The following is a 27,898-nucleotide window of genomic DNA, read 5'->3' as shown; positions in this document are numbered from 1 at the left end:
AACAGCCACAGAAGTCTGTAGGTCAAACAAGGACAGTCACAGCCAAACAAGGCAAGAAAAAACTGGTTTAACGTCACAGTGTTAAGAGTGCAACAACATTATGTGAATCCTGAAAAGGAAGGATCACTGTAGGCACCATCATGGCACTAAAACACAATGTTTAACCCGAGGATGAGCATTTCATGATCTGATAAGTCATTCTAATGGGTTGTAGTTTTGACAAGGCGTAACAGTTTATGCTAGAGATTTAAAACATTACTTATTATTAATGGATTGAATGTCCATTTATAATTGCTGAGCCATGCAAGATCACACTGAATTAAAAAAAGAACATTTCCTTTTCAGGCAAAGAACAGAATCTCCCTGAACCACTCTTACACAGCAATTTTCTCAGTAGTGGGTGCAAGAGAAAAAAACCCCCCTCAATTTATTGTGGCAAGATGCATGGTAACCATAGAGATATAAAGCCCTTTAGTGACTGGATATCTTAATCAAACGCGGAGCTGCTAGAATGACCCCCAGAGGAGAGGATCAGTTTCTACAGAGAGGCTCGAAACATAATACCAAAAATGGTTAAATATAGAACAGACAGAGGCTATTGATTTTTGCCTTTAGTTATAATGTGAAGATATTTTTTAACTTGTCTTCTGACAAAAATATAATCTATACAAAATCATCTTTTCCTGCTTTTGTTTTCCATTTAGATCGGTTATTGGTAACCTCTCTATACCTCTCTATAATTTTAACTGCTTTTTCCCCCATAGGCAGAAATGATGATCTCAATCCTAAACAACAAGATCTGCTATTCTACCCCTAGTGCACAAGGGGTCAAATATCAAGCAATATATGGCAGTATAACAATGAGTTAAACAAGCGAGACCAAAGTTGTCATTGTCAACAAAAGTGTACGCTATTAAAAACAAGTTTTATTAATTGAAATGAAGCTGAAACAAACAATAAAGAATACAAAAGTAACATCACAAAACAAAAGACATGTCATCTTAAAGGATTAGTTCACTACTAGAACATTCCAGGATTTTCTTCATATAGTGGACTTCAATGATGGCCAACAGGTTGAAGGTCCAAACTGCAGTTTCAAGTGCAGCTTCAAAGGACTCTACACGATCCCAGCTGAGGAACAAAGGTCTTATCTAGCGATAAAAAAAAAAACAATAATTCTATACTTTTTTAACCACAAATGCACATCTTGAACTAGCTTGACACACTAGAAAGGTCACGTATGATGTAGAAGGAAGTTTCAACCTGGTGTTTACAACTCGGACCTTCAAACTGTTGGCTCCCATTGAAGTCCACCATATGGAGAAAAAATTCTGGAATGTTCTCCTCAAAAACCTTAATTCCTTTTCGACTGAAGACAGAAAGATATAAACATCTTGGACGACATGGGGGTGGGTAAATTAGGCTTTTAATTACCGAAAGACCATTACGAGGTTTCATTGTCATTAATACTAGGTGAACTGATAAGGATGTGGAGGATGCTGTCAATCAGACCAGTGTACCTTAGACATCCTGATGTGTTCTTGAAGACGGTGGTCCACTCTGCATCTCGTGGCTTTGAGTCCTCATTCGGCTCCTGTTCCCAGCCCGAATGAGGGATAATGACCTCATTAGTCATCGTCTGAAGCCCATGGTTAATTATCACCATCTTCAGTGGCTCATAGGACGACAAGTTCCAAAGTGTTCCTAACAGGTGGAATAAGACAGAGAGAGAAAAGAAACAGGAAAAGAAAAAGGACCTGTTACACTTCTTAAAATGACACGAGAGCTACAAACAAAAAGTGGCAGTGCTGTTAGATTTGTTGACACACTACGCATTACAAAAGCATTGATTCTGAGTTTTCAGACAGGAACCTCCATTACAGACCATGACTAAGAAGGATTGGACAGGAAAAAAAGAAAGGAAAACCAAAGTTCGAGAAAAATTGCTCCAAGTAAACAGAACGTAAAGGGGCAAGGCTGTTATTTTCTAGACAATAAAACAGAGAAGCTTGTTCTATAAGCCAGCAGATGTATATACCCCTACAACGTTAAGACTGGCCTTTGTTTTATTAACTTGGCAAGCCCCATACAGCTACTGCTACCCTTGAAAATGTACAGTGAATAAATAAACAGCCTTTTCTTGGGTCAGTAAAATCTAGGACCACAGGTCATTCTAACGCATTCTCATCCCAAGGCATCATATACTGACCCTCTTGACATTTCGTCAACATCCTACGCATATGGCACCCTCTAGCGTCAATATGAGACACAGATTATGGGTTAAGGTTATGGTTAGGGTTAGGGTTAGACCGCTAGGAGGCGCCTTCTGGCCCATTTTTATCTGCTTCTAATATTGACGCTAGAGGGTGCCATGTGCGTAGGATGTTGACGAAATGTCAAGAGTGTCAGTATATGACGCCTTGGGATGAGAACGGTCTGGTCATTCTCACTAAAAACTGAAATGGCATAGTTGACTACAAACTCAAACAAATGTACATCCTTATACAACTCTGAATTGTTTTTCCTGCCCTTCATACACATCATCACTCCATGTTCTTCTCGCTCAGCAATTACTTCCAGATTCATTTCTGCTCACAAAAACTCCCAACAGGAGACAAGAGGTCTATAAACACGTCAAAGCTTTGTGTAAAGTGGGCTTGGGTTCTATTAACCACCAAAATAAATCTATTTACCCTCGGATAATAACCAAATTTGTACTTCCATCTGCAAGGAGGCTCCATCTCCATCACCTCTTAGGCACTGAATGGCCATTATACCCTGGTTAAAGTCCTGATAACAGACGCCGTACACATGGCCTTTGCTGAATATGGGAATGTCTATTTGGTGAATGTCAAAGTGGAACATTAAGGAGCATGGATCATTACCAGCCAGCTCATGCACTCGTGCATGTGTTATTGTGTCAAATGGGCTTGTAGTCAGAGGAGATGTGGAGGTCTATACATAGCACATTCTGATTAACTTCACTTCATTGGCTTTAATAGGAGGCAGAAAAACTGGAGCAGGTTGACGCAATCAAAGGCTATTATAACTGTTGATTACAACATGCTTTTACACTGATCTATTACCAGTTGAGCTAATATAAAGGTTATCTAAATGTTTATATGAAATATTAATATATAAATATTAATTGTACAAAACACACACTATACCATGACATTACAGTGTTATTTCAGAGAGCTCTAGTGTCATAACTGCTCAGTTCCCCTGGCATCTTTAGCAGGTTCCTGGATATTCCACAAATCTAATACAGAAGGAGCCAATGAAACCCACATGAGGGAAGCTGAACCTTGCAAGAGATGCAGCCTGATTGAGTTTACTCCTTCCTGCTTGTCATTGGAGCCTTCCAGCTAATTCAATTTCCTGGGAGCAGCAGACATGCTGTTCTAACAGGCCATTCACTTAGGGCTATTACAGTCCCATCCTGCCCCCCGCCATTCATCATACACTGATTGGACAGCTGACTCAGAGAGAAACAAACGGGAAAGAACGGTACACGAGGTAATCATCTCAGAAATGCCACCGAACTCTAGTCTTCTGGAATTTCTGAACAAATGTCATTTTGTTAGCTATGTTTCGTGTCCTTTTTCTAATGTCATTACATTTCTTTTTTATATGTATCATTATGTGTTGAGGAGATCTGAGTACACAATCAGTAATCCACACAAGAACAAGGAATCACTCAGACTGTGGGATTCAATACACTACCAAAATGGTTTATATAGTCCAAAAGGAAACAAAGTCAAACACTGACATTTTGATGCCTCTATGTAATGTTATTTGATAAAATAGTGCCAGTTACTTTATCTTTTTTGCTCCGCCAGTGAAAAAGAGTTCCAAATCTGCAATGTCTGGAATGTGCCAAAAACACGGAGAGTCATATAAATGCGTATTATGGAAACAGGAAGTACGCCATTAATCTATTTCTTCTAAAAATTTGCTCGATCAGAGCACAACAGACAGATAATAAAGAGAAATGGGAGAATGGGGAGTTGATGCAGATACAAAGATACAGAATGCAAACAAGGAAGCAGAGGTTCATGGCTAGTGGTATAAACACACTGCCGAAGCTGGTTGGTTGTAATTAAATAATAAATCTAAGCTGGAGAGCCCTGAAAAGGAAATTATGATGCTTTGAAGTTGTATCAGTCTTGACCACCTTAATTTAAAAATATTAATATGAACTGCTAAATATTCACAGGGCGTGAAGAACACTTGACACAGGGTCAACAAATTAAACCAGACAGTTTAATTAAAAATAATGCTGAAAAGTGGAAAAGTTGATGAAAAATTCTAAGCAAATACTTCTGAAGTAGAACAAAAAGTGAACAGAAAGAAAAAAGTACTAGCAATATCCACACAATAAGTTTCTTGGTTGAGGTGTAAATAAGTGCTTCTGACGAGTACCAACCATGTTGTTCAAGAGCACACGGTGAACCTATTTTTGAAACCCTGCAATTATTTTTAATTGTAGAAAAAACATTCCCAGTTTTCCAGGCTGCTGAATGACTATTGCAAGGGCAGTGTTTTTATAGGGGCCTTGCAGATAAACCATAAGGCTGTCCACGGTTTAGGTTTAGAACTGACACACTTTATTCACTCCATTCTGTAGAAAGACTGAAAGCAACAGTGTGCTGTAAAGTTAACCACTGAGGCAGGCTGCGGAGTAGTTATACGTACATTTTTTCATGATCTGTGAAAAAACTGAATGCCTGGTCTGGAGAACCATCAGTCAAAGTCATTACAAAGTTCTCTTATTCAAACTATAAATGAAATAACTAAATAAATTAATAAATATTTAGCTGTGCGCTTGAATTATTCATCGCATCATCCTATGCAGTGTGGTTAATTATTATTGCCTATAGGCTATATTAGTTATTTAAATTGCAAGGGTTATCTTAATATATTGATTAATGACAATGTATAATAATGTACCACCCAAATATTTAGGCTACTACCTTCTATTTTCCGCTGTCAGTGCAGGCTTTTTTTTTTTTTTTACCTTAGGCTACTGACAATTATGGATTCGTATAGCCTGCATTAAAAAGTCTTGAACATAAAGCAACAGGATAAAAATATAGTTGACGACTAGACATAATCATTTCATGACTCTAGACACTTCTTTGTAAAGACAGTGGCATAATACAGTGAAACAATATGTTCTTTAGCCATATAAATACAGTTGTAATGTATGTGGGTAAAATTTACCTGCTGGCGGTTTTTGGTATACAACGACCTCTGGCGGTTCTAGTGTTAAACGTATAAAACATGAGAGAGGAGAGAGGCCTACGGCTAGTATTAGTAGGATGCTTAGGACAGATTTAGGACAGATAAGGTTTAAATTAGTAATCAGTAAATTTTCCAGTAGGTCTTTTGCTAAAATTTAGTAATATTGTGAAATATTACATTTAAAAAAACTATTTTCTATTTTAATACATTTTAAAATGTAATTTATTCCTGTGATAGCAATGTTGAATTTTGCGCAGTCACTACTCCAGTCTTCAGTGTCACATGAACATAAATATTACAAAATTATACATATCTTTACATTCAAATAAAATAAAATATCTTTTGATACAAATTATCCTTTGTTTTCATGATTACAGTGCTAAATTTCAGTATGGAACAGAGCGGATGGATATAATTATCATATCATACCTGTGATAAGTTCCCGAACTTCCATGTCACTGGTTTTCCTCAGCAGACGGATGAGAGCAGGAATCCCATCACAGCTCTTGATGGCCACTTTGTTATCGTGGTCCTTACCGTAGGAGATGTTTCTCAAAGCTCCGCAGGCCTTGCGATGGACTTCAGCTTTAGGGTGGTCTAGCAAGCCCACCAGCACTGGGATCCCCTTCAGCTGCCTGACATCCTTCTTTATCTTGTCATTTTCATAGCAGAGATGCTGCAGGTAGGCAGCTGCATTGGATTTGACCGGATCGATGGGGTGACCTAGCATGGCGATGACCTCAGGCAGGTCGGGGTCCCTCCACCGCGGGTCTTTGCGGATGCTGTCAATCGAGGGGGAGCGACGGCCGCCCATGCGATCTAGACTGGCCAAGCTGCCCCTCTCGGGTTGGGCAAGAGGTGCTGGGTACATGCCATGGATGTAGGGGTGTCTTTCATCAATTAATTCAGCCTCGATGGGGTCCTCGTAGCCTCTGTAAAAAGTGAAGAATGATTTATCAGTCATCCAATGGTAGGTAGCACCACACATAGAGCAGAAAAGCATGAAAAGCTCTATATTTGAGATATGTTTTGGAGTAAGTACGACAGACAGAGAAAAGGCTGTTTGCTTTAGTTATTAACCATGGTGTCAAAAAAACCACAGCACATCAATAAGAACTGCTGCAATTTCCCTATTAATTTTGTCTGTCAGGACACAGTGATGTTCTCTCTTTCTTTAATTAATGATGGATGGGATACAGCATCAGGGAAAACAGAGAGCCTGCATGGCCCAGAGCAAATATAGAACAGACTGGAAACAAAGAGAGAAAGAGAAAGAGAGACAGATGGGCAGGGAGCGATGGATGGCTTCCCCACTATGAGTAATATGAATAGTACAGCATTACTCCCACTGGGAGAATCCCAGCTCTGGACTTTTCTGAGAGCTCCCTGTCACAAGCAAGCAATCGATACTGTAGGATACAGTAGGAAATGGAATAATCAATGTGCGTTTCTGAAATATTCATTGTAAATTGACACTGATAATGCTTTGAAACTTGACAGGAGAAGTACATGCAATTTATACGTTTTTACTATTTGTAGCACACAACTGTTTATGTTGCTACTGTGATGTCTTAGAAAGTGTAAATGAACCTTTTCATGGTATACTTCACCACATCTGCAGAGAAAGGCATAAAAGTCCAAAGCGGATGAAAAAAAGCCCTAATGCAACATAGAGTGACCATTAAGCCAACAAAAGAGCCCTATAGACTGAAAATGCAGTTTGCAAACAAATGCTCAGTGGGAACATTTCCTGCTACTTCAGACACCTTGGAAATTAGATTAGATTAGAAATTAGAGTTTTGCATTTCACTGAGGCATCACACAAACCCTGAAGTGGCAATGGCTGATTTTAACTTTGAAAGAAAAACAGTTATTTTTATTTTTTATTTTATTTAAATAGATATACAGTATACTACAATGCAGAACTTTGGGTTCAGTAAGATTTTTATTCAGCAATACACAGCCTTGTACATTTGAAGCTGCGTATTAAATAACCCAAAATACTTCCAACAAATTCAAAGAATGAATGAAGTAGAAACTGATTTTATTTGTTATTCAAAATGAATCTCTGCACGTCATCATCAGTGTATGCCATATGGGTTATTTATGATAACTTATATTAACATTAACATTCTTATACTGCGGCAGTGACTGCAGGCGGCTGGTGGCTCTCATGAGCCCACATGATATTTTATTTTACATTTTTTGTTCTCTATAGTGTAGAAGTTGGAAATAACATGTCTGGGGATTTGCTGTACACATCAGGGAGGTTACATCAATCTCTGATAGGAGTCTCAGCATGCTTTATTATCAGTGTGAACAAAACAAGAGATGTCCCTGTGTTGGTACTCCTAAATTGGCATAGAAATATTAAAACCCTTTGCCACTTATTCACCATCACTCTTTCTCTCCATTCCCAGCTCATTTTCTGTCCTCATCTCACTCTAGGTGGGAAAAACAAGTTGTACTAGAAGTTCAGAGCACTAAGGACCAAATGTGCAAATATAAAGCCACCACTATTGACAGCATTCATGAATCCACAGAGGAAATGTTGTTTATATCTTAATCTTTTGCTTGTCGTCTGAACAGCAAGGGAAAAAACACATTTCCAATTCTTATATTACACATACATACATGTATATATGATCAGATTTAATCACTTCTAAAATGCCAGTGCAAAAAAGACTGTTATGAAAAGACTGCTAAAGACAGGATTTGAAAAACAAATCGGATTTACACACAGTGTGAACAAAGTCTTTGATGTGTGACTTGACAAAATGGGCCGCAGCTGAGAATGTTGGCGGTTGTGAGGGATGCACTTTTAATGAGAGTTTTATGTTAATTATGTACTGCAACTTTGATTTGAGGGCACATTACAGAGGGAGGAAATCTCAGCAAGATGTTACATGGCAGTGCTTTAAATGAGCAGTTCATACATCTGACATCATAAAGAGATGATCTGGCCATGAAATGGGGCATTAACTCTGATGGTACACGAGGAACACATCATCTGATTGGTCCCAGAGGGAAAAAGAATTTTAAGCACACTAAAGGAATGTATGACAGAGCAGGGTGTAGGGGTGGGGGGATTAGTAATTTTATTCCAGGACATTCAATTGAGCAAAAATAACAATAAAAATTTAACAGTGTTACAAAGAATTCCTGTAAAAAATATATATATATATATATATATTTTTCAGACCTTTTATAAAAAATTTTTTTTTTTTTAAATGTATCAAAGTTCCCACAAAAATATTAAGCAGCACAGGCATTTTCAAGCAGCAAATCAGCAAATTAGAATGATTTATGAGGGGATCATGTGAAGACTGGAGTAAGGGCTGCTGAAAATTCAGCTTTGCCATCACAGGAAAAATTTACAATCGAAAACATATTAAAATACATATGCTTTTTAAAAAATTGTAATAGCACTACATATATTTTACTATATTATGATCAAATAAATGCCACTTTTGTGAACATAAAAGACTTTTAAAGTTTGCTTAATTTATTAAATAAAGATGAAAAATTTGTTTTCCACTTTCATTACACCTTGACTAAAATAGCAAATCCATTCAAATAAATTGTTGGTTGCACAACAGGCTTAATGTAACTGTTCGGAAAAGTTTTCCTCAAATTTAATTATCCTCCTTAGTTATTTTCAGAGTTCTTATTTATGTTTTAAAAAATAATATTTCCTCTAAAAGCACTTAGTCCTTTAGTAAATTAAAATACGACCAATCATTGTTTAGTCAAATGTAACCAGAGAAAGTTGTAAAAATGTAAAAGTGAGAAACTGAAACGGTAAGTGTGGTACATATATCCTAGGTAGCCAGTGAGTGAAATGACTTTTGACATAATGATAAACTACTACTACTCTCTACTTCTCATTTCTAGTGTCAGTGTGAGGTTCATAGGAAACTGCTGCAAAGGCCAGCTCTGGTCATCATTCATTACAATCATGTTTGCTTTATTATTGTAACATGCCAACAGTTTTCATGCAAATTAAGAGAGTGGTTACTGACCACATGGTCAATTTGGAAGCATTTTATTGCTTTGGAAATGCCATCCAAGTGCCATTCAGTGTCAGAATGATGAAGTAATCATTAACTGACCGACCAGACCTGTTGGGAGCAAACCAACATTAACACGGCTGGCACTCAGGATACATTATTTCTACTTGAGTTAAACAGTTCAATACTCTTCCCACCAAGACTCATGCTGATGCAAATAATTAACCAGAGCAGCTAATATAGAAAGGGCAGACAGGCTTAGGCAGCATGACTCACGTTTGATGGTGTGTATGACCAAGTATAATAGGATTTACAGAGTGACTTGCTGTTTCTTCCACCCACTAGTCAAACTAAGCACTGGATAACTAAAAATAACTCTACAGCAAAATCCTATTTGAAGTACTTTTCACCCAAAACTAATCTTGAAATTGAAAAGATTGGGTCAGCTTAAACAAAATGGTATTCCTCAATTTATACACCAGAAAACAGTGTGTAAACTCTCAAACTCACCAGTAATTTGAGGTTTTTGCTGCTGGTTTACTCAGACTAGAAATAAAGACATATGCTGTATCTAAAACAAAAGGCAGCTTCTCTGCTGCATCACTGCCATTCAGCATTTAGATAGAAAGGCACCTATTAAAACAACAGTTTTTTTTTTTTTCCATGAGACACAGCACTTGTCTATACATAGTTCACACTTCAAACTGACCACTAGATCAATGAATCAGTGAATTAAACTCAAAGTCAAGAATCGTATCAATAAATGAATCAATATTTCTGTTTTGGGGTACAAATCACAATGAATGATCAGATGGTGTTCTATCATCTGTTTACTGTTTCAGAATAAACAGCTAGCTGGAGAGGAAGATTAGTAGTGAATAATAACTTTTGACAAACTTTGCTCTGATCCGCACACAAAGCTATTATTCTATTAGCTTTTGGCTATCATGACTGCTTCTATCATGCTTTTTAACAGCCATGGCCAGTGTAATTGCATAGACAGGACCAGATAAAAGTATTAAAAATATCCAGATTTTTGTACCACAAAAGAAAAAATTACGGATTTGGAACAGTATTATTTACTAGAGTAAATAATTAATTTCAGCCAAAAAGCTTCTACTCACAATGGTGTCAGGTGCAGAGTGAAAAGATCACTTTGAGACAACAAAAGGGCTCAGAATGATTGTTCATAACACTGCCATTGTACAGATAGTTTCATCTCTTTCCTTCTCTCTCTCTCTCTCTTTCTCTTTCTCTCTCTCTCTCTCTCTCTCCCCCTCACACACAAACACAAACACAGAGGGCTTTGCAAACTAAAATTACTTAAACAGTTCAGATGCATGCTAAACCCTGTGGACTGAGCGATGGGAATTACAAGATTTGCATTTAAATTGCCGTCATTGTATATTTACATTTACATTTATTCATTTAGCAGACGCTTTTATCCAAAGTGACTTACAAGTGAGGACAGTGGAAGCAATCAAAAACAACAAAAAGAGCAATACTATAAGTGCTATAACAAGCTAGCTCAGTTAGCTTAACATAGTACACGTAGCAAGGGCTTTTAAATAATATAATAAATAAAAAGAAAACAGATAGAATAGAAAAAGAACAGAGCAAGCTAGTGTTAGAGGTCTTTTTATTATTAGAAAGGTAGTTAGAATTTTTTTTTTTTTTAAGAATAGAATTAGAATAGTGAGTGCTAAAGTTGTAGGGTCAAAGATGGAAGAGATTTGTTTTAAGCCGATTCTTGAAGATGGCTAAGGACTCAGCTGCTCAGATTGAGTTGGGCAGGTCATTCCACCAGGAGGGAACATTTAATTTAAAAGTCCGTAAAAGTGACTTTGTGATTCTTTGGGATGGCACAATCAAGCGACGTTCACTTGCAGAACGCAAGCTTTTAGAGGGCACATAAGTCTGAAGTAATACATTTTGGTAAATGGGTGCAGAGCCAGTGGTGGTTTTGTAGACAAACATCATTGCCTTGAATTTATATACGAGTGTATTCATAGCACATGAAAGCACTTCGACTACACATGATGCTCTTCCACAAGATTTGGTGCTCTGAACTTATTACAACATATTCTATGCCTCGATTATGAGTCAAATGTTCTTCACGTTCCAGAAATATTTGTGTCTGTGTTTTTTGTTTGTTGCCAGCAAAAACCACAAAGTTATGTGCCCCAGTTATGTTACATCCATTTTGTTCTGACATAATTTCCTTTCTCTGAATTATTTATTTCAAGATTTTCTGGATAAATGCTTATGCCTACGAATAGAAAAAAAAGAGGAGAATATTAGCATATTTGCAAGAGTTTCATATTATTCCGAGAGTCTCACAGTACTGAGAGATCACTCATTTGAAAAATCATTCGTGCAACTCTTATAATGAGCAATTACTTGTGGATTCAAGTGAGAAAAAAAAGAAACAGATCTTTTTGACTTTATTTTAGAAATCTGCACCTGATGAAATGCTTTATAAATAAATCATGAATCACAATAATTAATACTTAAAAAATAAATAAATAAATAAAACTCACCGGTGCTTTTGCGGTTATACTGTATAGTACTTTATAGAAATGCCCCAAAATACCATGGGTACCATGGTAAAAAAAAAAAAAAACATATTGCTTTTGTGTTGAAATTAATGGAATAATAAAACTACAAACACTGTTTAATAGTTCCATTAGTGATTCATTCAAGACATTTAAAGGCACAAAGTCCACTCATTACAGTCATTTCTACGGGAAATGAGCTACAGTGGTTGTGCTATCTGACTTTGATTCTCTAAAATTAACCAGCTCATAAGAATCATTCTTTTGAGAACTGAGCTACACTGTTTGATTCACTAGAAAGAACCAATTCATTCAAATCATTTGTTCGGGAATCAAACTATAGTAATAGCATGGCAAATGTTTAATTCACTAAAAACAACCAACTCATTGCTATGATTTGTTTGGGAATCCGACTACAATGGCAGTGCTGCAAGTTAGTAATTCACTTAAAAAGAAAAGTCTTACAAGCTTAATTTGTTCTGAAATCAGACTACACTGATTGCTATGTGTGTTTTGCGCTATATTTTAGAATTATATTTTGGCTTCACAGGAGGAAGAATGCATGTGTGAAAACAATTAACTGGTACTAAATAAAAACTTGATTCTGCACTACATTACAATATAATACTTTCACCAACTCAACTGAAGTCTTTATTCCCATGACCAAACTTCCATATAAAGGCTGGAATATTTTTCTCTTTCTGACTTCACTATATAACAGTTTTCAGTTCAGCATGAGCACATAGGAAGTGGTCCCTGGTGGTCTCCAGGGAGATTTCTGCATGACGAGCTTATGGCTGCTCTGCTGTGGCACTGGTGGCAGGTGCAGGAGGGATCAGCTAAGGAGTGATGAACCATTAGAGATATAGCTGGAGACGAGACGCCCCCTTTGTCTGGCAGGGTTCACCAGAGACTATTAATCACTCTGACAACAACAGCTCCACTGAGATAGAGAAAGAGAGATAAAGAAGAGACCTAGAGTCGCTTAACAAATTCAATGCACAGTAACCATGCAAACACGGTACTGGCAACCATTTCTTTGCTAAATGATGCAATTTTGGCTGTTTTATAATTGCGGGTTTCCAAACTGCAAAGCAATAAGCTCTAATTAACATATTCATTTTACACATTCATTAGTGAGATTTTTGTCAGCATCTGTTATTATGGGAATGCTAATGATGGATGCAAAACGCAAGACTTTGACATTCGGAGTAAGAGGGGTGACATCACTGCTAATTACACTATAATTTTTGCACGGATGTACACAAATAAATTACGGGCTGTAAAAGAGTAAGTGGACAAAAGTTGTGTATGCTGTTTGTGACGGTGATAGTCTGCTGTATATATGTGTGTGCGTCCTAATTAAAAAGAATCTGTGTTCCCGCAACACACAGGACTGTCATAATGAGGAATGTGCAGATATTGACTAGAGGAGTATGACAAAGAAAACATGTTTCATGATAACAACATCTCTCCTTTCCTCCCTGTTCTGTCATAGAAGATAAAAAATACTGTATAAATGTTCTATCTTCATCCACCATAAAGAAAGAAATCACTGATCAAAAAGAAGAGCTCTTCATTACACATATCTTCTTTATACCCTCTGCTTTATGTCAGCTGTCATTTGCTATACATTTTCTAATCTCTGCAAAAGCAAGCTGGGGTCAGAAAAACAGAAAAATATGTCCTTTTTAAGGAGGTAAATAGATTTCAACTGTCTTTGGTTGTGAAAGCAAAGGTCGCTCAGCTCAAGAGGGAGAACATTTAGGGGTGGAGAGAAAAACTGAACCCTTACTTAACTCAAGCACAAACACATAAACTAAATTTGTCTCAATGCCACCAATCATGCCATTTAATAATAATAATATTAAATAATAATAATAAATATCTTTCTTGTTCTTGAATCTGATTGGCTGAGAGCCTTATTCTAGTTCTAGTCTTATTCTGCGATATTCTATTAAATAATCAAATGCGATGATCATGCGCATCTAGTCAGTAAAGCCGGTTCTGTGATTAGTAGTAAATCTCCATCACCTGCTTTCAGATGGAGAGGCATTTAATACACAGAGCCATAGTTCACTGACAAGTTACGCAATATCACGTTCATTATCACCAATGTATTGTCTGCAATTATGATTCACGATATTGCGTAGCTTGTCAGTGAACTACGGTGCTGTGTAGTAAATATATTTAAAACAAATCGTTTTATGTATTTCATCCAGTCTCAGAATTATGAATAAAGATTTTGATAATTTTGTCTAATGTAACCTATTCATGGCATTACTGGTAGCAAACAGAATAATAAAATAAAATGTATTTATTTATAATGAATTAATATTATTAATCATTAAATATAGCTGCAGATATAATATATTTTAGTTTTTTGATGTAATAGTTAATAATTACCTTGGATACTGAAAGCTAGTTCTGCTGAGCAATAACCTTAAATGAAAGGAGAACCTGCATCTATGTGCTTCTCAGGAGCTGGAGCTTTGAATATCTTCAAAAGGCAATCACATCAAAGCTGCTTACAATTATGGACAAAAGACAGAGCTAACCCACAGCAGCACAAGCAAAAAAACAAAACAAAACAACCGCGCGATTCTTACCTCATACGGGGGCCGTTGCGCAATGGTTCTCGAATGGTACGTCCGGGCAGTGTGCGCCGGTTAGCCGTGGAATAATCGGGCTCTAGGTCATATGGCTCTTCGTCATCTGGGCCTAGACTGCGGCGGTCGTCTTCGAGGCCATAGGGTTCGGGTTGAAAGCGCTCAGGCTGAGATCGATTGAGATCCACAGTGCTACTTCCCATTGGGACTTGAGGCTGGGCCACATGGCCATAGTCGTCCTTGCGGATAGGAAGAGTGTAGCTGTTCTCCGGGCGGTATCCACCAGTGGGCATGTAGGGCCGATAAGGCCTGTAATTGACTCCACGAGACAGACTTCCATAGTTGTCGGGCACGTCTCCATATCCATCGTGAAGAGCGTAATGGCGAAACTGACTGTCTGGAGTGTCATTATAGGAGTCGCTGTAATTGTTGTATGAGCGTGTCAGGGTAGAAGTGGCCTGGGGTGTGATGAAGCGCTCGCCGTTTTTCATGTAGCGCCGATCAATGGAGTCAGTGTAGCTTCCCAGTGGAGACGAGCCCTCTGGAAGAGGAAGGCCATCGGGACCCAGCGGCACCTGTCGAACTGTCCGTGTTGTCACTGTTTTGACCATCTTAGTGACCTACAATGATGGAAAAAGCAACAGAGTTAGCAGAATTTCAAGTCGTAATTCCTGAAGTGAAAGTTTGTGCTTTTTATGCAGAACTAGAGTGAGCCATTTCATGTCTTTTATGCCTTGTGCATGGCCTATATGTGATATGAGGACCATTCAAAATGCAGCTGTTATGTCAGATTGCTCAAATCATAGCAGCCAAAACAACCACAGGCATTTATGAGTGAAATGCAGCACACTGACTTAGTGGTCTAACATCAGCAGGAAAGTGGATGTCACACTGTGAGCTGGCTGAGTAACAGTGAAATGACTGGAAATCTTTTCCCGTCTTTTAAAAGGCTTTGTGTTCATCAGTAACGATACTGCCAGAACTGAAAATATAAGGCTTGTGCGCCCTTGGTTGCAGTTGTTAGCTAAGTTTCCCTAGCAGCAACAAACTTTCTTTACTACTTAAATTAAGGGACTAATGTTATATTTAGCTATAGAAAACTTTTCACATGCTATATTGTTTTTACAGGACTTGTCAACATTAAATACTGTCCAGATGTAATTTTTTTATTTATTTATTTTTAAAGAAATTACTTTTATTCAGAAAAGATGCATTAAATTCATCAAATTCATTCAAACTTTCTGACACTAAAGGTTTTTGTGTTGAAATGTATGAAATGAAATGTTTTCTCAAATTAAAGAATTTGCCATTTCAAACATTAGTTCTTATTTTAACATTTACTAGTGTTTTGCTTACTTATACTTTTATGGCGTTATAATTGTGCCTCAATCCTGAGCGAGTAATTGTAAGTTTTGAGCACAGAGAAATATATTTTGCAAGCACATTACATTATATTTTGAACAGAAATTAACAATCGCAAAAAAAAAGAAAGTCGTTTGAGCAAAGAAAAAATGATTCCGTGCTCAATAAATGTATTTGCTTGTTTGCTATTATCCATATTAACGTGCAGTAATAACCCCTCTCTCACAAACTCTCTCTCTCTCTCTCTCTCTCTCTCTCTCTCTCTCGCTCTCTCAACTTCTTAATTCTGTGTGCGCTCAACTCTTGACACACGCTCGCTCAACTTACAACAGCAAGTGTGCCACAAAATCAACCAATCGGAAAATTAAAGGTCAATTGTGATTGGCTGTTGGTCTCCAATCAAATCGCTAGTAAAACCAAAGCCCACCTGGTCTGTGTACGTTTTGATCATTTCATTTCCTATTTAGAATTCAATAACGATTTTTTTCAAAAAAAGAAAAAATTCAAAGCTCTTTACATTCTTTGCATGTGATTTATCAACACCTAATACATCTTAAAATATACAGCTCATGAAAAATAAAAGTTCCAGATGGACAAACATTAAACGCATAAACCAGTGTGAATAAACTATATCTTAAAATAAATTTGGAGGTAGGTTGAAAAAGCCAGAATGGGAAGTTTTAAGTAGTTGTACAGCTTGAAGTGTGAAGTTCATTCTTGTACACAGATATGGCATATTCATGGCAGTACACATGAAATTAATGTATATATTTGTCATTTAAACTATTGTAAAAAGAAATCCTGTCGCCCTCTCTAGTGGACATTAAGTGTTAAGGCCTTCATTGCTCGGGTAACAAAAGTCACTAGGATTGTTTGGGAAGTTAAGTCTGACCAGTTATACAGCAACGCAAGTCAGACGAGTCTGAAGATCTGAGCTGAATTTGATGAAACATTAAAAGTTCTAGTCGGTGTCAATTACTCTCATAATAAACAATAATAATGTTCAAATATATGTTGGCTTTCTCAAGCCCAACAAAGAAGACTAAGAAGAGAAACATAATTCAATTTAGTATGTAATAAAACTAATATTACTAATTTATTTAATAAATTTAACTATATTAACTTTCACAATTATTTATTACTGTCACACAAACATACCTAGTGCCTTTAGACTTAAAAGACGATAGTAACAAATGTTACAGACATATTATCATGGAACTTTTCAGTCTATTATTGATTTTTATTTCCACTTCACTTTTATCCAAGGAGACAGAACTATTTGCACTGTATTTATTAATGGGACAATATTCATACAATACTATAACCTAGAAATAATTTAAAGGGGTGACTTGCAAGTCGCAGCAGGACAAATTATGTGACCAGCAATATCTGCTTAAAATATTATGCTAATTAACAGTGAGTGGTGGTTTCAGACATTACAGTGTCACACTCGCACTGACTCTTATTCTGCCTGAAAGAATGAAAGAGCCGTGCTGAAGGCGGAGCGATTCGACCAATCAGATGAAAGCAGCGTTTCAGTGCTGCCCACAAGTGTGCATGAAATATTGAAGCCATAAACCGATTTGTAAACCCCAAATGACAAAATGAGATAGAGCCAACCGATTTTTTCCGTTTGTTAACTAAACGGAAAAATTAATAAATGAGCCAATTTTCCATTTCTCGTTATTGAATTCTAAATAGGAAATGATAGGGCTTTGGTTCTACTAGCGATTTGATTGGAGACCAACAGCCAATCACAATTGACCTTTAATTTTCCGATTGGTTGATTTTGTGGCACACTTGTAACTGTTGTAAGTTGAGCGAGTGTTTGTCAAGAGTTGAGAGGTTGAGAGAGAGAGAGAGAGAGAGAGAGAGGGACTTGACAGGAGCGCAGAGAATAAGTTTGTGAGAGAGCACCTGAGTAAACTGCGTGAGAGGGGTTATTACTGCACATTAATATGGATAATAGCAAACAAGCAAATACATTTATTGAGCACGGAATCGTTTTTTTCTTTGCTCAAACGATTTTTTTTTTTTTATTGTTAATTTCTGTTCAAAATATAATGAAATGTGCTTGCAAAATATAGTTATTTGTGCTCAAAACTTACAATTACTCGCTCAGGATTGAGGGACAAAAATAATGCCATAGACTTTCCTGACTGATGGGGTAGCATTGTATTGTCAACAAGAACTGCTGCTGCTGCAGTGTTGCACATATGATGCCATTTATTTGACTTTTTTTACAAAATGAGGGACTAACTTTTAACACATCCTTTAGAGGAACCATTGACACATACTAAGAGAGAACAGTGTACACTCCTGAAGGTTCAATGCTGATACAGAAATCAATTTGCTGCTCAGTGAATTCCGCAAAGCAATTAATTGGCTATTTTGTCCATGACTGTAAATTTATCTTGGAAATGAATGAGCTTGATAAAAATTAATCATCATTGGAGATGAACCATGATTGCGTGAATTTGTGTGTGAACCCTTACAAGCCACATGGCCAGTTGTCAGTGCGTAACATCACAAAGGAAGTGCCTATGTCTAAAGGGAGGAAAGATCTGTAACCACAGTCACAGCTATTTCACTGTTACAGACCTCAGTATGGGTTTAACTAATAGAGCATGCAGCTTTTTGGGGAGCTGCAGTTAATTTTAACAAACATTAAGATCAAAGCAGCGATCTCACTATTGGCAATTTAACTGGGAGACGTCGACAAACAGCTACACGGTTGTTTGGAAGTAGACATTTACACTCGATTGCAGTATCCAACTGTATTTATGAGGTGAATTACATGTGCAGCTGTAAGGTGAACTGTCTGCACTCCTACTGGTTGTTGTCAGTGTTGCTACCTTGTTGCATCGCCAACTGTCTCTGTTGCTCATGCTGCCTCAAACTGGCAACTCAAAATAAATGACTAAATTGCTCCGTTTCTTCAAGTCGCTGTCAGTGTGAACACCCCTTAACACCCACACATGAAGTTAACATGTTAAAACAGACACCAAAGTGAGATGCAGAAATCATGCTTCAACAATGAATTTTGAATTGGGTTCCCATTATAATCTTTATTTGATTTTTCTTGATAAATGCCTTTTAACTGAGAACTTGCATTAAATAAATGTCTGTGTGTGTGTGTATATATGTATGTGTGTGTATTTAGATTGACATTTTTTAAATCAAAGTTCCCTGTAAAAATGCATATTTACAGTATACACATATATACTCTCTGTGTGTGTATATATATATATATATATGTATATACAGTATATATACAATAAGTTGCAAACAGCATTTCATGCTGACTTTAAATGGATTACTGAAATTGTGTGTGAAACATGGTCGAGTTTAAAGATTTAAAAAAGATAGAAGTACACTGAGGCTTATATTTAGACTGAGCTTAACCACCAAGGCTACTGTTGCTCTAATGAAAGGTATCTATCTGCAGACATGGCTGTGTTTACTAATGTTCGCCCATTAAAAGGTGCATGCAGGCGTCATGGACAGATTTTACAGTTCTATATAGGTTTTATGATCTCCCTGGAATTTAGTTTTACAGACCGCTGCCACACCAGCTGTGAGTTACAGACACACTTAGTGAAATGAAAGATAGGAGGCAGAGACACAGCAACCAGAAGCACTCTTTACAGGTTTTGTTTCTGATGGTGTTGGTGAAGATGGAGGTGCGGGAGTAGATGGTTTGGACTGTGTCAGGATCACTGGCTGGAAGGTTCGGCGTGTGATGGTTTTAACCACCTTGGTCACCTACAGTGAAAGTATGTTATTTCAGGAGGCATGATTTAGAAAAGTATACAGCGATATGGAAACGTCAAGTCTTATAACAAAAATGAAAGGGAAACAGTTAAAGAAATTTTCCCTTGAAGCCTTGTTAATAAGTCCAGAACACTCCAAAACACAAACTGGGCCAGAGAATTAATTTTTGATGTGAATTATCTGGCTAAGCAAGAAAACATAAGAATGCCTTTGAGACAGAAAAAATATTTTTATTGTCTCATTTTGTCCCTCACAAAAGAGTAATTCCAGGATTTAATAGAAAATTTTAATTGAAATAATATAATAGCAGGAGAAAGCTGGACGGTTTTCAAGAGGAGAAAACACAGAAGCAGAGAAAGAAACATCCAAGGCTTCTACACATAAGCTGTTTAACTTTTCAACTAAAGAAATTATCAAAACTGTACATTTATTTGGCTACTAATTTTATTAGACACAGTTTTAAGTAACCTTTGTAGTGACTGATTGAAGTAAATTAATTCATCAATATCTGTTTTTCATAAAATTCAATTTCTATCAGTAAATAAGCAGTGCAGCTGAAATATTTTCTTGGTTATCTCTACAGCTCAACTGAATTTGATCAAGATCATTAGATGTAATGAAATGGTGCCGTTTCTTTAGGAAGTACATTGATGCTGACAGGGAATGTAAAGGTACTTTAAATACATCCAGAGTGAAACAGAATGCATAGCTTTTATCCTTCACATCCAGAGCTCTGCAGCTGGAATTGATGTATTTACGTGACTATAAGCTTGTCTCCGCAACCCCAATATCAGCCCAAATACAACAACATGTGACAAAAGGACCTACAAATCTGTACACACATGCCCCTCACACTCTGTGATGTTATTCCTTAGTGCGTTTCACAGGTTTGGCAGTGTGTGAGTGGTGTAATGGTGAGAAACAGTGCAGCAGTAAGACCATACTTTACCCTTCACTTCCTCCCACTTTGCATCAACTTTCAGTTGTGTTACACTGTAGGACAGAGCTGTTTCTATGTGAACATTAGTTAATGCTAATAGTTGTGCATGCATACAGCTGCTTGTTTTCATGTGCACACTGATTTGGTATGTATGTACACTTTACATAATCCCTTTCTCATAAATTTACACGCCTTTGCAGAATGTGTAAGATGTTTTGAAAAAAAAGTGAGTTTTTTTTTTTTTTTTTTGGTACAGCCTCAGAAACATATTTATAGCTGTAATGTAATCAAAGTAATGACAGATCTTTTCTTCTAAATTGTGAAATACATTGGTGAAAAAAAACAATAGGGTGGGGACTTAAATACAAGGTATTTACGAGGTAGATTTAAATACAAACTTGCAGTCATTTGTAAGAAGGCGATGGAAGGCTAAATTATTGGAGAAATCTGGCATATATAACCAAAGAAAAGTCTAGTTTCACCAAAGGTCAAGTTGTGATATTATGTGGAAAAATTTTTGTGCTGATACAAAAGATTTTTGAGATAAATTTTTTTTTGCTAATTTCATACTAGTTTTAAGTGTTATTACAAAAAAAAAAAAAAAAAAAAAAAAAAACAATGAAAATGACAGGCTGACAGAACCAGGTTGTGAAACTTTTTTTTTTTAAATAATTATATATATATATATTCTGTATTTTACCCAGGCTGTTTTCTACATAAAATCATCTTTCATAAGGTAAAGAACATTCTGTGAAAATGTAACCTTGATATCTTTATTATTGACTGAGTAAGGTTGAAATCATAGTGAAATGAATGGTTGAAATCAAACTTTGATGCTTGTTTTCTCATAATCCGATTTTGAGACTTTAGCCGGGATTTCACAGAGGGTCACATATGTTTTTCCTCAATTCAAATTAAAAAATGCAATGTTTATATGTACCTTCAACTCTGCAATCAAATTGCATCTCTGTTTAGAACCACATGTATTCCAAACAAAGGTTCTGCGTTCACACAATTCAAAATTTAGTTTCCATAGCAACGAGAAGCTGTCAGCACTCCTGTCTTACAATATGGCAAAACAGCTGTCTGTTTATGTTATCATCACTGTCACGATCATCAGGGCAGTATTTTTGTTTAAATGCAATTTGTATGAATTCTCAATTTTTTATTTATTTATAAATGATAAACATTTAGCAGAATCTGCAAGGGGTATGTAAAGTCATGAGCAGGACTGCAGCTGTAAAGGGGGTTATGCAGCTTTATGCAGTGATTTCACACTAGCGCTGAGATGCTGTGCATTGCTGAGCTTCAATGGGCACAAATAATGGTGACTGACAAGAGGTGTGTGAGAAAGCGTATGTGAGGGAAAGAGTTTAACTCACCTTCATATTAGTCACATTGTCCTTTTACAAACAACAAAACAAAAGCAAAGGCAAATCAAGACCACGTGGCTTACAAAACTACAACATGAATCGATCTAAACAGAGCTATTACTATTACTGACAATGTTTCTCTTTAGAATATTAGGAGCAACATTTTTATGTCTTGTTTTTTACTTTTTAGCTGTACTTTTTACTTTTTCACTAATTTTGTTGTATGTTTTTGCAATCTCTCTCAGGTTCAATACAGCTAAGCCTTGTTACTGGTAAAGAGGCACTAGTCTGCCATGTTAATCCCTCTGTCTGATCACTAAAGAGCTGATTGGGTGAAATTAAACACCAGCTTGTTCTAGAACCCTCTGACTACTGTAAACCACATAGAAACATCCCCCTCTATAATTAAAATGTTATGCAATGCATGAATATATTCAGTAACATCTGATATTAAGCCTATTTCTTAAGCCTTTAGGTAAATATAAAACAGCTCATCTCAATTTCAATTTCTTTGTAGTACCTCATTAAAGAACATCAGCATGAGATGCTGTGAGCCTGAATGAGCACTCTTGTGCATTTGCATATCTAATAATGTCATAAGTCAAACAAAAGACATATGAAAATGTAGCAGATGTAAGCAGGAGTACCTTAGTCTCTGTGCGGCGTGTAGTCCCATCATCTGAAGTAACCACAGAAACATGAGAGGTGGGTGTGCCAGGGTCTTCCTCTATGGTTACAGTCTCCTCCACAACCTCCTGGGGCTCCTGCATCATGGCCAGTGATGTCTGGTTACTGGGGCTCTGCTCCTGTGGGACAAAGCAGAGGGTGGTGGTTCAAGGTCAGAGGTCACAGCTGTGGGATTAGCTGGGTGTTCAGGAAAACCTTTTTATAGCTTTTAATAATAGATGAGGGAATATTTTAATCCTTTCTACTCATAAGAGTGCACATAGCAAAGGAATGACTTGAGCAGGCACCATAGTATAGTGAATGCTGTATAGTGAATGTGCTAAGAAGCGGTCTTTTTTTAATGAATCATTGAAGAATACTCATGAATTTCGGAGTTAATGATGAATCAGTCTGACAGTAGCAACATTTGTTCCAGAATCAACTCGCTGAACCAAATCAATATGACACACATTTCAGAGATGTCCATCTCAAAGTGAAAGCAAAGTTTATGCATAAGAGGGTTCAATATGTCGGTTGAAGAATAAATGAAGCTCTTGAGACGTCATGTCATCAGGCAAAATGGTAAAAACCAACATACAAATAATCAAAGATTAAATGCTTCCTGAAGCTATAGCGCGCTTGTTAATGAAATTATGAAGCAAAGGTGGTTGAAGCAACTGTAGAAACACTACAAATGAAACAGAAAGAAACAACAGCAAACACTACAATCAGTCTGGGGAGAACTTGTGTGTGTGTTGGCAGAGGCCACAGGAGGGCCGTTGAGGGATGATGCCAGAGGTAGCCATTTGTCTTCCATCCATCTTTGAATGCATTAACGAGCAGGCAGTTTTTCATTGATTAGCATAGCGGAAGGCTTCAAAGTCTGCGCCTGGCCAAATTGATCCATAGCCTGTCTTGCTAATCATTGACTTCTAGCCTTTCATGTGTCAGTATCATTTCTCTGCACTGGCAGTTCGAGCGGCTGCTTGTCCAACCTCAGAACTATATTCTTCTAAGAGAAACTGAAGTCAAAAGAAACTTTTCTTCCTTCTGGAGTGATTACATTTTAATTGTTCCATTAATTGGCCTAAGACAGGACTGTCAGTACATGAATCGATTGAAACTGATGATTGATGAGAATAAAAAAACCATCTCAACTGAAGTGGCTCACTCCTAATAGCTGAGTGCCACATGGATTAGGCAGGCGTACCGCACAGAAACAAAGCTTTGATTAACTTTCTGACAGCCCAGAAGCAGACTTGAGCAGAATTCAATATGAGAAAGTAATGAGAGACTTTTAAAGAGCCTATTAGCACCCCTGTGAAAGCACATAAATATGCCTCTTTTCAGCATGGATTTTTATATGGAAATCACGGCATAACATGACAAATGAAGACTGAAAGTATCTGTTTCTAATGACATTATGTTAATAAGAATCGAAGCTGGGTCTCGGTTCCACACATACGTTGGTTGCAGTTCATTGCAATTTATTGTCAGCCTGAAGGAGCAAAATATAGTGTTAATCTTTTCTTTGTACGCAATTACAAACACTGAAATATAGTTCTCAGTGATATCTTTGAAACTCATGAATTCTTAACAATATTCTTGGAATTGTCAGTCATCTGTAAATCATTAATATTAACATTAAGGGATACTTTTCTTTTCTTTTTTCAGAAAAAGCTATGAGAACAAATTCCAAAATTGTTGAAGATAAACATTAAAAAAATAAAGAAAAGAGCACAGAAAATATCTCTCTGGGGACATTATTGGTTAAATTATCACGATACAGAGGCTACATCAAACCTCCGGGCACTGTCTAGAAAAGGTCGTCCCACAAAACTGTCTGTTCGAAGGAAGGGGATACCCTTGGGAGCAGCTTCAGAGAGGCCAATGATCACTTTGAAGGAGCTACAGAGTTCAGAAGTGCAGAAGAACAGAGTTTAAGGCAATTAAGAGTGAAAATACTTTGCGATACTTCAAGATATATTATTTGAAATTAAGTCTCTCATACGCAATCTTGCTTCTAAAGTAAGACGACCTTGTTTTAAGGACATTCAGATATTCTTGCTGAAAAACAAGATCCACATACTGATTGCTTATTTATTATTTACCATTAACTGGCAATCTCTTAGAAATCCTTTAAAGCACTGATAGGCTTTTCTTTACTACTATAAAAGTTCCTTACATTTGAACCTTATGATCAGCACAGTACTGCCACCTACCCAAACAGGAACCCTTATAGAAATATACAAAAGCAAAAATGAAATCTCTAAGAGACTTGGAGCCAGGTCTAGTTTATTTACAGTATAAAAATAGACAGCTGACCATTACATCAATACCTTTCAGGATGTAAAAGTTTAATGTTCACCATGCAGCCATCCATGATGTTTGCTTTTCCAGTGAAAATTCCCCTTAAATGATAGGGCAAAAACCCATAAAATGTCTCCTCAGTCAGGGGACAGAGATATAGGCCAAAAAGGCAGGCTGGGGATTTTGACACCAAACTGAGCATCATTCAGTAGCGTCTTTATCACGGATGATCCGCACCGCATGGGGGAAATCTGCTGCCACAGATAGCAGCTTTGCCTCCATGACAACTACACAGGTGAACTCCTGAACCCACCATTGCATTTGTGTGTTTTTGTGTGAGTGCTTGCATAGCGTGTATTGCATAACTGAGAGAGGAGTTTCTGGGCAACCCAACGGGCTTTAGAAAATGAGCCTCTTTTTAATGCGTTCTATTTTTAGCGAGAAAGGAACACTTATAATTCCTTTCTTCTGGAGAAAAACAGTAGACTGACAATAATTATAAACATCTGAAGCATGTCTAATACATTAATCACAGGTTTCTTTACACTTCCTTCTTATGGTAGTTATGCATGTAGTAAACGCATAATAACGAGTCTCTAAGCATTGAGAACAGATTTAAAGCTGTGGGAGAATCGGGTGTTCCTTAGCAACATGCCAAAGACCGATTGTTAACAAGGACTTTGTTAAGGAAACATGCTATAGAAAAAGCAAGACCCCAGTTCACTTTGGGTTTCTGCACAGGAAAAAATACAGAGGCCCTTTTCATGAGCGTTATATCAGGTTTCAAAACCTCTTGTGTCGAAGCTGCACATAATTGAGGGTTTGGTAATTGCACAGCATGGTTTCTTACGCAAAAGAAATACCAGGTGGGTTTTAATTTCATCTTTTTTTTCTGGCTAGGAGTGACGCGGAGGTGTGTGAGATAAACATCAGTCTTCCACAATGGCAAATTGAGACAGAGCTGAAGAAGATAACATGGGCCGGAGCAAAGAGAGCAGATAGCCAAATTAGAAAAACGATTGGCAATTAAAAAGCTTCTGAATAGCTGATTTAGTCTGCAATCAGGCCTGTCCCTGATCCACACTGGATAAAAAGACCACCCGTCTGCAGCATTTGTGTTCTCCACACCTCAAATACAACAACTAACCAATGCCTTTCCAATTTCTGTAAGGGTGTAATTTTTTTTTTTTTACCTTTGATGCATAATCTAGAGATATAAAGAGTGAGAATTAGGATTGGAGATTAGAATCTCATACTACTCTTAATACAGCTGCAGTATTTATTATGCCTGTTGAGTACACTATGCAATTTTTCTAGATGCACATATTAAAATAATTTTTTTTTACAAAAACTGTACTTCTGTCAGGACCAGTGTCCTAAAAATGATAGCCACTTAGCATAAAGTTTGGTTTGGTGGTTCTGTTGGGGGTTCTGTTCTGAAATCATACTATGTGCCCATCATACACTACACAATTTTCCGCGAAATCTGAGCAGACTCGTCTGACACATCAGGCAAAAAATTGTACAGTGCATCGCTGCCTTTAGATTTGTTTTTCTTCAATGAATCTTTCCCTGTTTCTCTAATGTTTAACCAACTATTTAAAAAAAGAAAAAAAAGTGTATACACAGTGTACCCTGCACAGTATCCATTAAGTAGTAAGCTAGCATCCCACTGAATAAAAAAACGTCACAAATTTTGTTTCGATTCATTAATAGTTTCATAATTAATGAAACTATGCACAATGTGCGAGACACCATCAACTAACTAAATATCCCTTCGGAGAAGGTCAGAAAGATACAGAGAAGATTAGTTTTCTCACCTCCACTTTGTTCATTATAGTTGCCATGCATCACCTGGGCCACAGCCTCACAGTCAGTAATGCATCACGCTCTGGCTAACAGGATTTCAGACCTCACGACAGCAATCATCTGTAAGATCTTACACAATTAATCTCTCTGCCAAAAGCGTTTGTATAACCTTGGTTCACACCAGTTTCCCATCAACTTTTCCCCATCCATCTTCATGACCGAGAGTCACACCTGCCATGCCAGGATGCGACAGCGAGCAGGAACTGGCTTTCATTTCACTGCGCTGCACTTGTGGAAAATTGAGCAAATAAATCAGACAATTTAAAAAACAAATAACTGAAAAGGCGGCACACAGATCTCCTCCAGATGACGGAGCGGAAGTTAAATGGAGGAGGGTAATTGATCGGAGGGGACACAATAAGTGAGCGAAAGCTGCTGAAGCCTTGAGTCTGAGTGCGGCCCGCTCAGGAGCAGCTCTGCTTCAGCCAGGCCTGAGCCAACGGATAAATGCATCCCAATGGGGCGGAATGATGCAGGAGGAGGGGAAGAGGGGTCGGGCTATGGCATTCCACAGACAGCCTCAAGTAACGGATGGTCAAAAGCACTCAGAGACGACGGCTGGCAGATAAGCTTGACTAAAAAAGGGATGGAAGGACGAGGGATGAAAGAGAAAAGGCGAGGTAGAGAAGCTAGTGGGCTGTTATGGCTCTGCTAATCTCTTTGTCCTCCTGAGTGATCCAGTGCCAAATCTCCATCCTCTCATCAGTTCTGAATATGGGGGCCTCATTTTAGACATTCCTCACACTTCGGCCACAGCCATTTCTCTAACAACAGCTTTGGAAAGCCATTCTCTCTCTCTCACTTGGCCACACCTTTTGTTCTTTTATTCCAGATTCCCAGGTCTGGATGACAAAAAAATGGTGAAGAACCTCAAAGCAGACCCTCTTTGAAAAAAATTTGTATTTACTTGGCGAAGCACAACTTTTTGTATGGCACAGGTTTTCAAGCTTTGTTTGCATAATGAACAAAAATACACAATCTACGTGATTCCATTAACCCCCCACCAGACTTGCTAGATGAAAAATATTTTAGCGATGGTAATTTTAAACATCTGGAAAGAATTAGTCACATATCCAAGTTACACCCTTCTGAAAGATTTCTGGCACAGCGTGGCTTTACAGCGAGGCTTGAAAAAGCACACAGTCGCCCGCACTCTCACACTTTCACTCATATAATTCAGCTT

General features: G+C 37.4%; 1 protein-coding gene across 14 annotated transcripts in view; it reads right to left on the bottom strand.

Moving 5' to 3' along the window:
* LOC132141408 (splicing regulator ARVCF-like) overlaps positions 1-27,898 on the bottom strand; it is a 116,353-nt gene that overhangs the window by 40,403 nt on the left and 48,052 nt on the right. For 8 of the 14 annotated variants that reach the window (XM_059550880.1, XM_059550884.1, XM_059550882.1 and 5 more), the window contains 6 exons: positions 22,518-22,676; positions 21,880-21,900; positions 19,432-19,548; positions 14,422-15,041; positions 5,677-6,179; positions 1,521-1,704 (listed from right to left, as the gene is read on the bottom strand). In XM_059550880.1, the coding sequence (XP_059406863.1) occupies positions 1,521-1,704; positions 5,677-6,179; positions 14,422-15,041; positions 19,432-19,548; positions 21,880-21,900; positions 22,518-22,676 (1,604 nt within the window). Of the gene's footprint in view, positions 1-1,520; positions 1,705-5,676; positions 6,180-14,421; positions 15,042-19,431; positions 19,549-21,879; positions 21,901-22,517; positions 22,677-26,666; positions 26,775-27,898 lie in introns of those variants that run through there. The other 6 variants (XM_059550885.1, XM_059550893.1, XM_059550894.1 and 3 more) reach the window with 3 other exon arrangements.

Source organism: Carassius carassius, chromosome 5 (genome assembly GCF_963082965.1).
Source record: "Carassius carassius chromosome 5, fCarCar2.1, whole genome shotgun sequence".
In the NCBI taxonomy this organism is placed as follows: Eukaryota; Metazoa; Chordata; class Actinopteri; order Cypriniformes; family Cyprinidae; genus Carassius; species Carassius carassius.
The sequence above is the reverse complement of the archived record's forward strand: the minus strand, read 5'-3'. Positions and strand labels throughout refer to the sequence as shown.